At 41.2% G+C, this 14,279-nt stretch overlaps 1 protein-coding gene across 14 annotated transcripts in view; it reads left to right on the forward strand.

Annotated features, from left to right (window-relative positions):
- PPP2R2C (protein phosphatase 2 regulatory subunit Bgamma) overlaps positions 1 to 13,215 on the forward strand; it is a 189,372-nt gene extending 176,157 nt beyond the window's left edge. For all 14 annotated transcript variants that reach the window (XM_086889187.1, XM_086889188.1, XM_086889192.1 and 11 more), the window contains 2 exons: positions 4,075 to 4,166; positions 12,725 to 13,215. In XM_086889187.1, the coding sequence (XP_086745313.1) occupies positions 4,075 to 4,166; positions 12,725 to 13,016 (384 nt within the window). In that variant the 3' untranslated portion in view covers positions 13,017 to 13,215. The remainder of the gene's footprint in view (positions 1 to 4,074; positions 4,167 to 12,724) is intronic.
- The last annotated feature ends 1,064 nt before the right edge of the window (positions 13,216 to 14,279 follow it).

Below are 14,279 nucleotides of genomic sequence, written 5' to 3' on the forward strand. Positions count from 1 at the left end.
GTATTTCACTACTAACATTTAAAAGGAGCTGAGGAAAAGGTTTTGTGTGTTTCTTAGCGCTCTGCTCCTGGTGGAACTGCTGAGAGTTTACATCTTTGTCATTTCAGAACTATTTTTTACAACTTCCTCTGTGTGTTTCTCCCTTTTGCCTAGTTCTAGAAGTGCTCCATGTTAAACCCTGGCATCACCACTGATACAGCAACTCACAAATGCCAGACACATCTGGTTGCCTGAATTCATTGAGGTATTATCCAGACAAAATGCCAGTGGCTCCAGCCAGCACCAAGTTTGTACTCTGACATCTGTTATGTTTGGCAATAGAGGGCTGAGCTTACATTTTTTGACTCTGGCTTGAAGAAGGAAAATATGTCTGTGACACAGCAACTGCTTGTTAGGAAAATGCAGTAAGAAAAAAACTGTTGAATTACATAAAAAAATGTGTATGCAAAGTAGGAAGAATGCCATTCATCTGGCTTGTGCTGCTCACTGAGAGACAATCCTCTGACAGTGTTGGATCAGTCCCTTGTTTTCTGTGTCTAAGTAATGGCAGGTGGGATACAGCAGTTCACAGTAACTATAATTAAGAGGGGTTTTAAAAAACCACCAAGAGAATATGGTAGCATTTCTTGTCAAAACAAACAAAATTCTCCAGCATTTTTTAGCTAGCATTTAGTAGACAGAGTGGGCCCCAGTGTTCTTAAATGCATCCATTACATTTCAGTGGATAGTGTTCACTGCTCTGTGTGTTAATATTGGAAAGTCTGAGCCTGTTTACCTTTAAGACTACAGAATTGGGTTTGCTCTTAAAATGGCAGTGCTTTAAGTGCTGAATGTGTTAGAAATGTTGATATGCTGTGAAAATGGAGTGGGAGGGTAACGGTGAGACTATGTTTTATATAACAAAATAGAATCTCCGGTTTTGGTAACTTAGGTAATATATTACTTTATACCTATGCTAATTTAGCAGGCAGCCTTGTGCTGGGGAGAAATAGTTGGTCAAGCAAACCTGTTTGTCTTGATTTTGACACCTGCTTTTATTTCTTTATGTAAGCAGCTGTGAAACAAGCTGGCCACTTTTAAATCAGTCTGGCACCCAACAGTAGGGCCAATTAAAAAGTTATATTTCTTCATGCTGAGATGGGGAAAAATGAGTACTGATAAATGCAGTCAGAAGTTTATAGAAAAAAAACCCAAGTCCCACAAGAACAAAACCCCTTATATAATGTAAATAAATATAGCAAAATACAACAGTGTTCTTAAATCTTTGGATTGCCTTTCATTTTCTAATATTTACCTTGTGAAGAATACACAGATGCGTTGCTGGGCATTGTAGCAAACTAAAGGAGAATCTGGAACTAGGGGCCTTGGAAGCCAGTAGCACAGGATTCCATAGGATTTGTGTGATTTAAGATTTAATTTCTCATTTCATCCATTGCATGATAAGCACTTAGGTATTGCCTAGCTGCAATAGTGAGGGTCACAACAGGAGATGTCACACAGAGTTGTGATAAAGAGCAGAGTCCACAACTGTACTGCTTCAGTATCAGCTTACAATTTTAATATTAAAAACCCAACAAACAAACAAAAAAATAATTCTTCATACAGGTTCTTTTTTTTTGTATCAATGCTGTGGCTTAAAGAATGCTATTGCATAGAGCAGCTGTTGCAGCCCTGCTGAACACGTTATCTGCTGACAATGTTTCAACATGATTTTCTCCTGTTTGTTTCACACAAAAGAAAAAAGGGCAGAGTATGGTCACTGAACAGCACTAAAAGAGCAGGGCAGTGGAATGTCCAGTGCTTGAATATTGCAAGGCAGCCCTGCCTAACAGGTTACTGTTCTGATGCTGCCAGGTGAATTACCCCAGCAGAAGCCTTAGGAGCAGCAAGGTGAGCACATTCACAGCTGGTAATAGCTTGATCCACTTTAGGCAGGGTCTGTAGCATAGGGATTTGGACCAGTGTCCAGAACTGGACAAGTGAAATTCCTGGTTGTGTCTGTTCAGTCCCAATAAAACAGGTCCCTGTGTAGCTGTGTTGCTCTGTTAGTCTGGAGCACAGAATTGATAGATGATTCCATGAGGGTCAGATGTAAAAGAAGCAGTGAAGAAAAGGTCCTTGCTAGTTAGTGAGGAATGAATTTGGTTTGCTTTCAAGTGCTATTGATACATGATAAGAACAAGATGTAACAGACAAGGCAAATCTGATTTTACCCTCAGTTGGTAGAGGCATGTGAATATGCAAACAGTGAAAATCAAGTGTTTATTCCAGTTAGTTTTTCACAGTCCCTCTGAGGGTCTGAATGTGCTCAAATGTGGTTGTCAGAAGGCCCACATAAAAACAAGGTGGTTGTCCAAGGCATAGGGTGAGTCTGACAGCCTTGACAAGGTAAGACATCTGAGAGAGAAATTGCAAAATCCTTTTTGACAAAGCTGATAGAAAGGCACAGCTCCAAGCTGTGGACTTGGACACATTTTACAAAGGGTGTGTACATGACAGTGGTCATGACAGATGGCTGCTGGAAATGGTAACAAAAAAAAGACCTAGAAATGACATTTAGGGAGACAAATGTGATCTACTTCCTTCTGCCTTGCCCAACCTTTCTATTTCTTCCAAGTATTGGGGGCTCACAAACATGACAAAGGAAAGGATTCCAGTTCTGTAACAAATTACACCGCTAACATAAAAAGGTTTTAAGTGAAGAGAAAAGGAAAGTATTTAATTACAGAGTGTAGGAAACTGTATCAATAGTAAAAGTGTTCTGACCTATTGCTTACTGTGATGATAAATGCATTTAATTGTGGAATGTCCTATCTGCTATTTACCAAGTAATTTCTGTATAAGCACTATCTGTTAATGAACAGTTCATTAAAATTGTTAATTTATTAATGAAAATTGACCCATAACTAAAATTTATTATCCTTAATAATCTTACATTACAAATATTCTTTGGATGCTGTACAATATGACTATCGAAAATGGGTCAGTTTAAAGAAAATCTAAGTGAAAGGTTATTGTCCTTCATCTGGTATTGATAGAAGTTATTTTACTAGAAAAAATGTTTGTGCCCTCGGGCCAGAGTAGGATGCTGAGCATCCATGAGCAGGAACAATTTCACTTGACTTGCAAGAACCTGTAACCTCAGGATGGCAGAGCTAAATTATATCCCTAAACCATTGGATTGGTGTGTTTCTCCAGGAGGTCACCTACACATCTTTGTTTGCACAGTTGCTACAGTAGCTAGAAGAAAATATTAGAGTTGAAGTGCATTAGTAAATTTATCTGGGCAGGGATTTTCTACCTTATTATTTCCTTATGGAAGAAACCAAATCATCCAGAAAAAAACCTAATCATATTAAGCAAGACTGAAACAGTTTGCATCATATCTTTATGATAATCCTTGTTCAGCAGAGATGTGTGTCCTAGAGGAGAGAGATCTTCTGCTGGGTATTCCCACTTTCCTAGTTAGTGAGAATTTGCAATGTTGTTTTTAAATCTCAGCCAAATAGGAGAAATTCTTGGGCTAAATTAGTGTTCTTATTTGCGACCTGTGCAACTGCAACCTTGTGCTGTATTTGGCTTCTAAAATACCTTACAAAAATAAATGTGATACCATAAAGGTTCTTTTAATAGAGCCAAGTTCTTTCTGCCATAAGTGAGAGTCCACTCATCTTGGAATATGGCATTTCTGTTACTATTTAAATTATATTTCTTGCACATTAATTAGCCCATCTAAGGTATCAGGTGGTGAAATGTCTCTGGGAATTGGCTAGCACTGAGAAAATCACCCAAGCAGGAAACAAACATGTTGAAAAGGGGTGGTCAGCAGCCTGCTGAGGAAAGCATGTTTTGTGCCTTCCTGTAACAGTAATTCTGTAGCACCTGGTTAATTGGGCTGTGGAAAAGTACAGTTAGCTTCTTCAAAGTTTAAACACAGTATCTTCTGCAGACCTACCAATCTATGCAGCTTATTTTGAAAGTGAACATGGGAGATAACACAGAAAGTGAAGGGCGGATTGTGAAATCTTATGTTTTCTTTGATTTCAAGAATAACAGTTATTTTCTTTGAAACAGGTCCATGATTACCTTAGAAGCAAGTTATGTTCCCTCTATGAAAACGACTGCATCTTTGACAAGTTTGAATGTGCATGGAATGGATCCGACAGGTAATCGATCCATCCTTCTGTCCATCACTGTCCTCATTTAGCAGAAGACCTCCCATATGATGGGGAGCAAACTGAAAGTAGTTACACGTGGTTATTTTCCATATTTGGGTATGGAATCACACACCAGTGTTTGGGTTGGTACAAGGTGTTTGGGTGTTTGTGCAGAGTGTCTCTGACTGCCATAGACATGATGTATGCCTTAATAACCTTGGCTCATGCCTTAGGGGAAAAAAATCCTTCAAATTATGTCCATTTTCACCCAACCCATAAGTGGGCTGCAAAAGCTAAGAAGAATGATGCCAACTCACACAATCCCACCAACACACTAGGGAAACTTACATGATCCTGTATTTGCACATGAGCTGCCTCAGAAATTCAGTTCACTTACTGGAAATGGATGTGAGGAAGAACCATCACAGGCACCCACTGATTCTCTACAAACTCCTGCCAAATGACACTTCTGATACCTCCCTCTGTCAAAGCAGTCTCTTTCCCGGTGCACTGGTGGAGAGGTTCTTGTTTTTATCATGGACATAATATCTTGTTGGACATTTTAATGAGAAATACTCAGAGAGTGCAAGCAAGGATGGAGTGGGCTAATGCCCTAATGCTGGCAAATGGTGGCAGTACTTTGTGGAGTAGAAATATGGTACAGGAATAGCTGAGCAGCCAAGAGGACTGGATTAATAAAAATGGATAAAATCCAAGAGTATAATGCAAGGTGAGGATTTTAGTTAAAAAAAGAGCACAAGCCTTCATGTTATCAGTTGGAAACAACTCCCAGGCACATTCATATGCTAGGTGACTTTGGAAGGGATTAGCAGTCTACAAAATGTGCATGAAAGAGAGCACAGGAGCCAGTATTGAGTGATACGCAGTGACTCCTGGTTCAGCAGAGTTAGGAGCCAAGAGGCAGAAGTTTGGCAGTGAGCCTAGAAGCGCTCCTTCAGCTCAGCCTCTCATTTGGGAAAACAGTCTGTCTCATTGTATTGAAGCAGGCTTACCCACCCTGGAGTGGGCAAGGACTATGAAACAGGCAGTCTGAGGCATCTGTGAAAGACAAATATGATCCTTGAATGGGCAAGACAGGGCTATCCAGCAGAGAAAGGAGTAGTGGTGACATTATGTTGGGCTCTTATTCAAAGACCTTTGAACTGCACTTACACATTTCCTGTCCCTCGTCTCCAAGGTGGATGAACTCATCGAGCAGATGGGCAGCTGCTCTAAAGAAGAGAGGCCAGGACTTTGGTTTTCATCAGCTTAGCAAAAGAGAAACCAAGATTTTACTTGCTTGTAGTAAGTACACCAAGGAGATACACATAGGGATGAAGAGAATCTAGCTCAGATAAATGTGGGTGATAATGACACAACAGCAAGCAGGTGCTGAGAGTCAACAGATAGTTATTACCTGGAAATTAGAGGTAGTTCATACCTGTCCAAACAGTGACAAACTGTCTTCCCATCCTGAGTGGTGGAGATACAAGAAACCCAGCTGTTCTGATGGTGCTGCTCAGGAAAATTGTGAAAGCAGTTACATGCAACATTGGTTAAAATGACAAGTCTGAACCTGGAAGTGCAGAGCAAAGTGTCTTCTAGTCCTATGTTCCACAAATGCAGATCAAGTGTTATGCTGTGTACACTGGGTAAGGGGGACCTTCTCTTTGGACTACCTTCCTTTGCTCAGTTCCTCTACCTACCCACTGGAAAGATTATACCTTTGCTAAAAAATGAAACTTTAGCCTTGTATCATTCATTATACAAATGAAAATACATACATACTCCATTGTCTCTGTTGCCTGCATGCCAGACTGATGTGTTTTTTCACAAGAATTAACTCAGGATTAAGTATCCCCTGTGATACCAACTGCTGGCCATTTAAAATTACACAGGTGGACCACACTGAGCAAAATACTTCCCAGATTGCTGTCATTGCAACTTGGGCACCAGCTGTTGTGGCTTTGGTATGGTTAAAGATTGGGAATGACTCACAGAATGTTTAGCAGAAGATCCAGGTTTTGGGGCTTTTCTCTGAAACTCCCAGTCCAGTGTATGAATGGCTGTTCTAACAGAGGGTTTTCTCAGTGTGGTTATGGCTTAAGTTTGGCCCTACTAGAAATACAAAAGTTAAATCCTTTATTGAAAAACAGACAATGCTGATTCCTGCCTAAGTCTGGCACAGAACAACAGTGCATTCAAATCATGTAGATATTGGGAAACTTTGAAAAAGATCCAGGACTTTTCAGGTATTTTCAAACTGCTTTGCTTATCCTTGATGGGAATTCCTAGAGTGTTTTACAGGACGGGCAGCCACTTACTTCCAGGCCTAGAGTCTCTCTCCTCTGGCCAGATGAAATGCTGCTGTCCTCATTAGTGTGGTAAGACCACTCTCTGGATAGTTGCCTGGTAGTAATGGAATTCTTGTTCAATATCAGGGTTTAAAGTGAGTGTAATATTTTCATTCCTACTTGACAGATCAGAAAGATCAATGCAGGGAGTCATTATTAAGTGGGAACATTAGATTGTGAGGGCTTCATTTATTGTACTGCCCAGACACTGAGGCATTATTAGTCATGCACAATTACCAAACCCGTCACTAAACAATGTGCTGCTCTTGGTTGTAAGAAACTTGAGTAGAGGAGCTGGAAACATTTGACAAAAGAAAAGGGCTCTCTTTAATTTAATTATTTCTTTTTAGAAGTCAAATGTATCAGAACTGATGCTCATCTTTTGATTCACTCCTCTAAACTCCTTGCTTTATGAATATGACAAGTATTGCTATGCATTACCAGAATATTTTTTAATTGGGGAGTCATAATTTAAATAATATTTAGGTTCTGGTACCTCTTAAGAAACAGTCCACTGGAACAGTAAGGTCACTTAATTTGAGTCTTTTGGGATGTAGTTTTTAAAAAAGGACTATTACTAAAGATAAAAATTGCATATTGACAATTGTACTCCAAAGAGATGCTGCAGTAATTAGATTATTAATCCATCTGCATAACAGTAATAACTACTGTTCTAAAGGTATTGTTTTTATCTTTTGCAGACTTCAAAGCTATAACAACAATATGTAGTGACAGGATTGTTCTGTTAAAAATGAAAGTGTTTTTATTATTTAGGTGAAAATACTTTTTATTAAGATTTGTCATTACTAAGGAGTTAATCTAGGCTATGATAGAGCCTGATGGTGAGGCTGTTTGCAGAAATAATCAGCATACGTGAGCTCTGATTAGAACGTGATTGATGCTCAGTTACTCCAATGAACAGGAACTAATACAATCAGACAGAGCTGATCTCATTTGCTGGAGAGCACATTAATCACTAGGTACTTTGGCAATGGTGGTCAGGGGAGGGAGCCAAGCAGGGGTCTTACACTTATTCATCCAGATGAGCACATATTATCTGTAGTTCAGTGTATTACACAAAAATCATGCTATCTTTAGTGTATATACATCATTACTTGACCATGTAGAATAGGTGAGCTCTACTTATATGGCAATTTAATTTAGCTCTTCCATTCACATCCAAAGTCAAGTCTTTTAATAAATGACCTGGAGGACACTGTTTTCTTTCCACTGTCAACAGCTTTCAAAAAAAAATAAGCACTTTTGTAGCTTTTTGTGAGGTAAAGAAGCCAGAAAAAAAACCCAAACAAAACCTAATTCTACATGATAGAAAGTGAATACCTTAGTTAACTATTTATTTTTCTTTAAGATTTCAAATGAATGGGTAGGTGGGACCCCTGCCAGGAAGACTTTAAATACCATCATGATAAGTGATATGCTGCAAGCAGATGCGTGAAGTCACATACAACTGTTCAGTCAGTCCTTTCCTACTGAACTGTCATTCATCCCTCCGAATATCCAACAGCCTTCACTCTAATCGGGAGGAATTGGCAGATCCCATTGGATGAGAAGTTAAGAGTCTCTTCCTGTCTGGCAGCACACTCCATGCTGGAGAGCTAGAAGACATCATTTTGTTCTCAAAGCTTGGCATGTCAAATATTAGCTTGGAAGTACTTGGGGATCCCTTGTTCTTATTCCCAGTCTTAGGTCAGCCAGCTGTACCAGGGTACCACAACCCTGAATCCTGTGTCTCATTTTTCTAACAGCCTCTTCCCCAGATTTAAATAAATTCCTTCTTTGTGATGGGGAGTCAGTGACTTTGCACAGCACAGGAAGATTTCCTAGTATTTCATGAGCTCCTCATTGCTTGCACAATGCTTCTTCCTTTGCCTTTGCTATAATAAATCTCCCTTTTTATTCCTGTGAAAAATGTTTTTTAAGAGTTTTTCTGGAATCACTCCTTTCTTTCATTGGGCTAGCTTGTCGTGAAACCAGATCTGGTGGACATTACAGGTTAATCCCAGGAGGCTGCAGATGTTCTCTGGTACCCATGGCAGTGAAATACTGAAAAAAGGGGTTATTTCTACTTATATTACAAAATATAACTGGGAGACTGGGAAACTGAGTTTCAGATCAAAGAAAATCCCTTTTCATGCTGGATGCCTGAGGGATGTCTTTGCTGAGATCTGAGAAGTCCAAGCCCTGCCTCTTGCCCCAGGGAATGAAGTTCTGCTGCCTCATCTGCACCGAGGGGCAGCACAGCTGGGCTGCTTCAGTTTTTCTATCACACTTCAGCAGGGTGTGTGCAGGGTCCTTGAAGCCCTGCCCAGCCCCTCTCTTAGTCCTGTCACACCATCCTTCCATGGTCTCCTGAGCAACCGTGAAAGACAGGAACACTGAAACGAGATTAATTTCTCCAGACAGTAGAAATCTGCAGGTGAATGAAAACTTCTCTGCATCTGGGAAGACTAATTTGGGCCAGTTAGTGCAAAAATTATCAAAGAGTTAAGAAATCCCACAAAACCAAAAAGCCCTAAACAAAAAAAAACAACACAAAGCAATGTGGAACATTGGTTTGGTTTTTAAGCAGGCTTTAATTCTAGCTAATACCCCAAATTTTCAGGGCAATCCCTGACATCCAGGAATGCAGCTGAATGGAGCAATTTTGATGAAGGCTGTTGTGTACAAGGATAGCTTCAACATGGATAAAATTTAAGAGGTTGGCTTGAAGTAGGGGAGTAACAAAACTGAGAAATACAGAGCCAGTTCTTAGTGACTGAGATGTTTGATGAAATCTCATTGCCTAAAAAATATTGTGGAATATCTCATTGGAGGTTAGTAAAATGGTGAAAATCCTATTCAGATGCCTTTGAAGATGGTGAAGTAGAGAATTTGTTGACCACCCAATGATGAAGTGCAGAAGGTGAAATGTAGGTGCTGGTAGTCATGCTGCACCCTTGGGGGATTTCCCTGCTTTTTTGTCTGATTTGGGGGGATTGTTTGGGGGGAGGTGGGGTGTGATGTTGTTTTATTTGGGGTTTTTTTGTAATGGTGCTGCTTGTAGCCGAGGTGTAGAGCTGGTGCAGTCAGGCTGCAGCTTTGCTCCTCAAGGTGCACTGGAGCCTGTTCTGTGTCCTAAAAACCTCTGCATGGTGGAGATGATGGCACCTCTGGCCTTGTGCACGACTTATAAACCTGCCTTCTAAGGAAAATTCAAAGTGGTTAGACAGCTTTTCTAGGCTGCTGCCTTACACATCTGTGAAATAGTGTGGGCTGTTTCAAATGAAGGGCTTTGGTTTCTTGAACCAGCCTCTCCTGCAAGGGTTTTGTGCAAGTCCTCATCGTAACACTGCTGTGCAGAGCAGTGTCTGGGAATACAGAACAGACTCTTCCTACACTTAGCTACAATTTATATTCTACTATTTAAAAAAATATCTCCTTATCACATAGACTCCATTATTGTACATTGTATTTTCCTGAACAAGAAAAAATTGCAGGCTTGCATCTAGTTTTCACTCTCTTTTATTACTTTAAGCAGCAGGTAAGGTTATAATCCATCTGTGTTTGTGACCTTGAGCAAGAATGGGCACTTTCTCATTTACATAATGCTGTTTTTTACTGAGCCATTAAACTGCAGAAAAATAGGGCCAGCATGAAAAGCAGTCATCTACATATGTTAAAAAAATAACTGCAGTAAATCCAACTGAAGAAAGCAGACTTTTAAAAATATGCAAGACTTCAAGAAATTAAAAAGCAAATGGACTGTAAAGGCAGCTTTACTGTAAGCAAAACCTTCTAAAATAAGACCCTTAACAAACACCTCTCTCTGCATTTGGTGCACTGGTACTCTGCCAGCATGAGAAGTGCTTCTCTGGCAGCTCCTGCTGCCATCAGGAGGGATGCTCCTCTCTCCCCTGGGAGCCACAGCTCTACAGCCTGTGGCACAGGGGTGCCCCAGTGTTATGAACCTGTTTCAAAACTTTGCCTGGGGGAAAATATACAGATGGACTGTTTGCATCACAAATTGTGTATGTTAGTGCTGAGATATGAAATAGCCTCTACTTTTTCATGTTGCAAATAAACATTACAGCAGGAGCTATAATGACAAGACATGGTGATTTGGAAGGAATGAAACACTTGATTTACTGCTGTTGATTCAATTCCTGAAATGGGCACTAATCTTGATCAATAGGCTTTCTGCAGCTTCTGGGATACATTTTATCAAGCTGTCACGGTGACTCCTGTTTTTTAGCCTGTGATGTTGTTAACTTGTGCCTTGCTCGGCAGGATTGCGCCAGGCCTTTTGCGGGTGCGGAAGGGAAGGGAATCCTCTCCATCAGGGGTGGGTCCCGCTGCCGGAGAGCAGCGAGGAGCTCCCTGCCGGGGCTGGATGGGGACAAGTGGGGGACAAATGGGGACAAATGTCCCTGTGCATCCCCCAGCAGCGAGCGCCCTGCAGAGCCCCGGGAGCAGCCCCTCCCCATGAGGTGAAGGCTGCAGGTGAGCTCTGGCCGAGGGTGCTGGCTGTGTGCTGTGCAGCACTGTGAGCTCTGTGCAGGGCTCAGTGCGGGATCTGCTGCGGTATGGCCCCAGCAGACACGGGAGCAGCGTGGAGCTGGGTGATTCCCAGCGTGCAAACCCACTCCAGTTACCCTGCAGCGGCTCTGGAGCCTGCCCTGCTCCCTCCCCAGCTGTAGTCGCAGCAATGAGGGGCACAGCTCACATTGTGCTTTTCCAGTGATCATCCATTTGTATTACAGTCACTCCTAATGGCCCCAGATGAGATCAAGCGGCTCTGGCTGGAGGCTGGGCACACACTGCAAGGCACTTGTGAGTCCAGGAGCATCTAATCTAATCTAATCTAATCAGCTAGAGAATGTCTGTGGTGCAGAGTAAGGCTCGTGCCTGTGAGTTCTCCCAGATTCTCCCATATGCTCCATGTTTCCCTGGCCATCTACTGCTCAGCAGAGATGTCCCCCAATAGCAAAGTGTGAAAGCAGCTGTCATTTGAGATGGAGGTGTGTTTATTAATGCCACACACGTCAAATATCTTCTTTTGGGCTCTATTAGAAAGGCAAATAGTTAATGATTGCCTGAGTCTTAAAACTGTACAGCTTTTCCTGTTGAGATCTGACCATTTGGGGTGGATAGCCTCTTACAAAATGGAAATTCAGAACAAAACCACCCTGTTTGAGGCTGAGATAGGAGAGTAGAGAACGGCCCTGGTTTCACATATGGAAAAAGTTCACAGGGGATGAGCTTTCAAACAAGGCTCTGAAACCCATGATTATGCTAATCCAATAACCTGAGGGCCATGGATGAAATCCTGAATTCATTAAAGTTAGTGACAAAATATCCTCCCCTAGGGACTAGAGGAATGAAGCAACTGGCAATCTATTATTTCAAACTGCAAGCTGATTAATGAGGTAATTTTTATACAGATCGAGGTGTGTTTTCTATCCCTTTCTCCCAGACCCAGAAATATATCCTGACTTGATGTTTCATTCAAACTTCATATAATAAATGCCAGAATCCTGACACCAGTGTGTTTGTTTCTAAGAAGCATTATAGATATATATTTTAATGATGTCTGGACTTGCAAGATCTGTGTATTCAGCAGGGAAAAGAGTTTCATCTGGAAAGAATTTACATGTGAAAATTCAGTGTGATTTTTCAGAACCTTTCTAAACACCCTTCTTCAAAATACTCTTTAAAATATATAATCATGTACTAAACGTTACTGTTGTATCAAAAAATTTGAAATATGTGGGAAATTTTTAGACTGTTTCTGGAATCATGGTAAAACTCAGCTGTCATTAAAGGTAAAGTTCCAGAGAATGGGAAAAAGCATGAAATGTATGATCCTTAAGCGCTCATAAAAAGCTGGAGGGTAATTAAAAATAATTTATTAAAGCATGTTACTTTTATTATCTTGTGATGTGATTCTCGTGATGTCAGGGAGCAGACATTATTTGAGGTAACTGTAATTTTCATTGAATAATAAGGGAGGGGAAGGCATTGGTAGAAGGAAACTGTTCATTCTGGGGAGACCTGGGAAAACTCTTTTTTTTACCTTACTGTTTCCCATCTGATACCAGAAGACAGCTAACCCTAGGGTCAAACTCGGCTGTCCTGATCCAGCCATGTTGGTAGGCTTTGCACAAGCTGCTGTTTAACTGCCTTTGTTGTCTCTCTCTCTCTGTCTCTCTGCAGTGTGATAATGACAGGTGCATATAACAACTTTTTTCGAATGTTTGACCGCAACACCAAGCGGGATGTCACCTTGGAGGCTTCCCGCGAGAGCAGTAAACCACGAGCCATTCTTAAGCCCCGGAGAGTCTGCGTTGGAGGCAAACGGAGGAAAGATGACATCAGTGTTGACAGTTTGGACTTTACTAAGAAGATCTTGCACACAGCATGGCACCCAACCGAGAACATCATTGCTATAGCAGCGACAAACAATCTGTACATATTTCAGGATAAAGTGAACTCAGAAATGCACTAGATTTATCAATATCCCTCTATATTTACAAACCAGCCTCTTGACAGTTGTAGAAGGATGTGATCTTCACAAAAATTGTGGCTTCTGTGGTGGGATTTGTAGGTTGCATCCTTTCATCCCTCAGCCTGTATCATTATTGGTGGCAAGCCAATTATTTTCCATCACTGCAACTGTATGAGTAAAAGGCACGAGTGCAAATCCAGTACTGTGGTCTGTATCGGTTCCTTTAAACAAACAGGGGTATTTATTCAGTTTAGGAATGTTCCTGAGGAGGACTGAGGCTCCTTAACTCCTGTCCATCCTTTCAAGGGTCTCAGTGGTTTGCAGGACTGTGGTGTTCTGGTGCCCTTCCTGCTTTTGCAGTGCACAGCATTTACCACATTGTTAGAGCTTTTTGCTTCAATCTCTTGACTGGATTTTTTCCAGTGCTGTTTTCCTGTCTTTCAATTAAGCCGAGCCTGTTTAAAAGAATGAATAGCCACATCCCTTTAGAGCCTGTGGCACATTGGAGGGACCTCATTACAGTTAGAGCTGGAAGCAGAATCCCTGCTGGTGAAAAGCTGCCCCATCTCACCCATCCCATTCCCTTCTTTACAATACCCTCTTATTTATTTATTTATTTATTTATTTATCACATTACTTTGTGCTTCACCTTCCCAAGTGAGTAAGTAGATTTACAGTTACTCGTACAGTTACTCAGCCAGCTTTTTAAAGAAGTTTATTCTTCATGGTTCTCTTCGCTCTGTTTAAAAAGAGTAAGTAGTATCTTCATTGTGTGACGACTATTAAAAAACTTGGCATTGCAACTCTGCAGGGACTGGCTGGTCAGACACAGACTGGCAATTCACACACAGACCCGTGCTACCATTTGGGGTTGGAGTTCTGGAAACCTTGGCTAGAAATGTTCCTTGAAGGCAGCAACCAACTGGAGTGGGAACAAACTTACATCCCTGCTAGACACTTGATAAAGTCCCTTGTTTGTTGTTTTCAGAATGGTTATGTTAATCCTGGCCTTTGGGGAGTACAGGCAATGCCTGGTATCTGTAACTGTGAAAAGAATGGCACTGTGAGAGGCAGCATCGCTCAGTGAATTTTAACGCTTTTAAACCAGGCCACTTCTGGGAGACAAAGTTAGTCCTGGAGAAACATGAAAATTTGAAAAATCCAAACCTAACAAAACCTTCCTCCACAGAAATGTTGTTAGACCTAATCTCTCTTTTGTAATGATGAGTGACATAAATGGAAAGTACACACAAAGTAGGGCAT

The sequence above is a fragment of the Cyanistes caeruleus genome, chromosome 5 (genome assembly GCF_971803275.1).
Source record: "Cyanistes caeruleus chromosome 5, bCyaCae1.hap1.1, whole genome shotgun sequence".
Lineage (NCBI taxonomy): Eukaryota > Metazoa > Chordata > Aves > Passeriformes > Paridae > Cyanistes > Cyanistes caeruleus.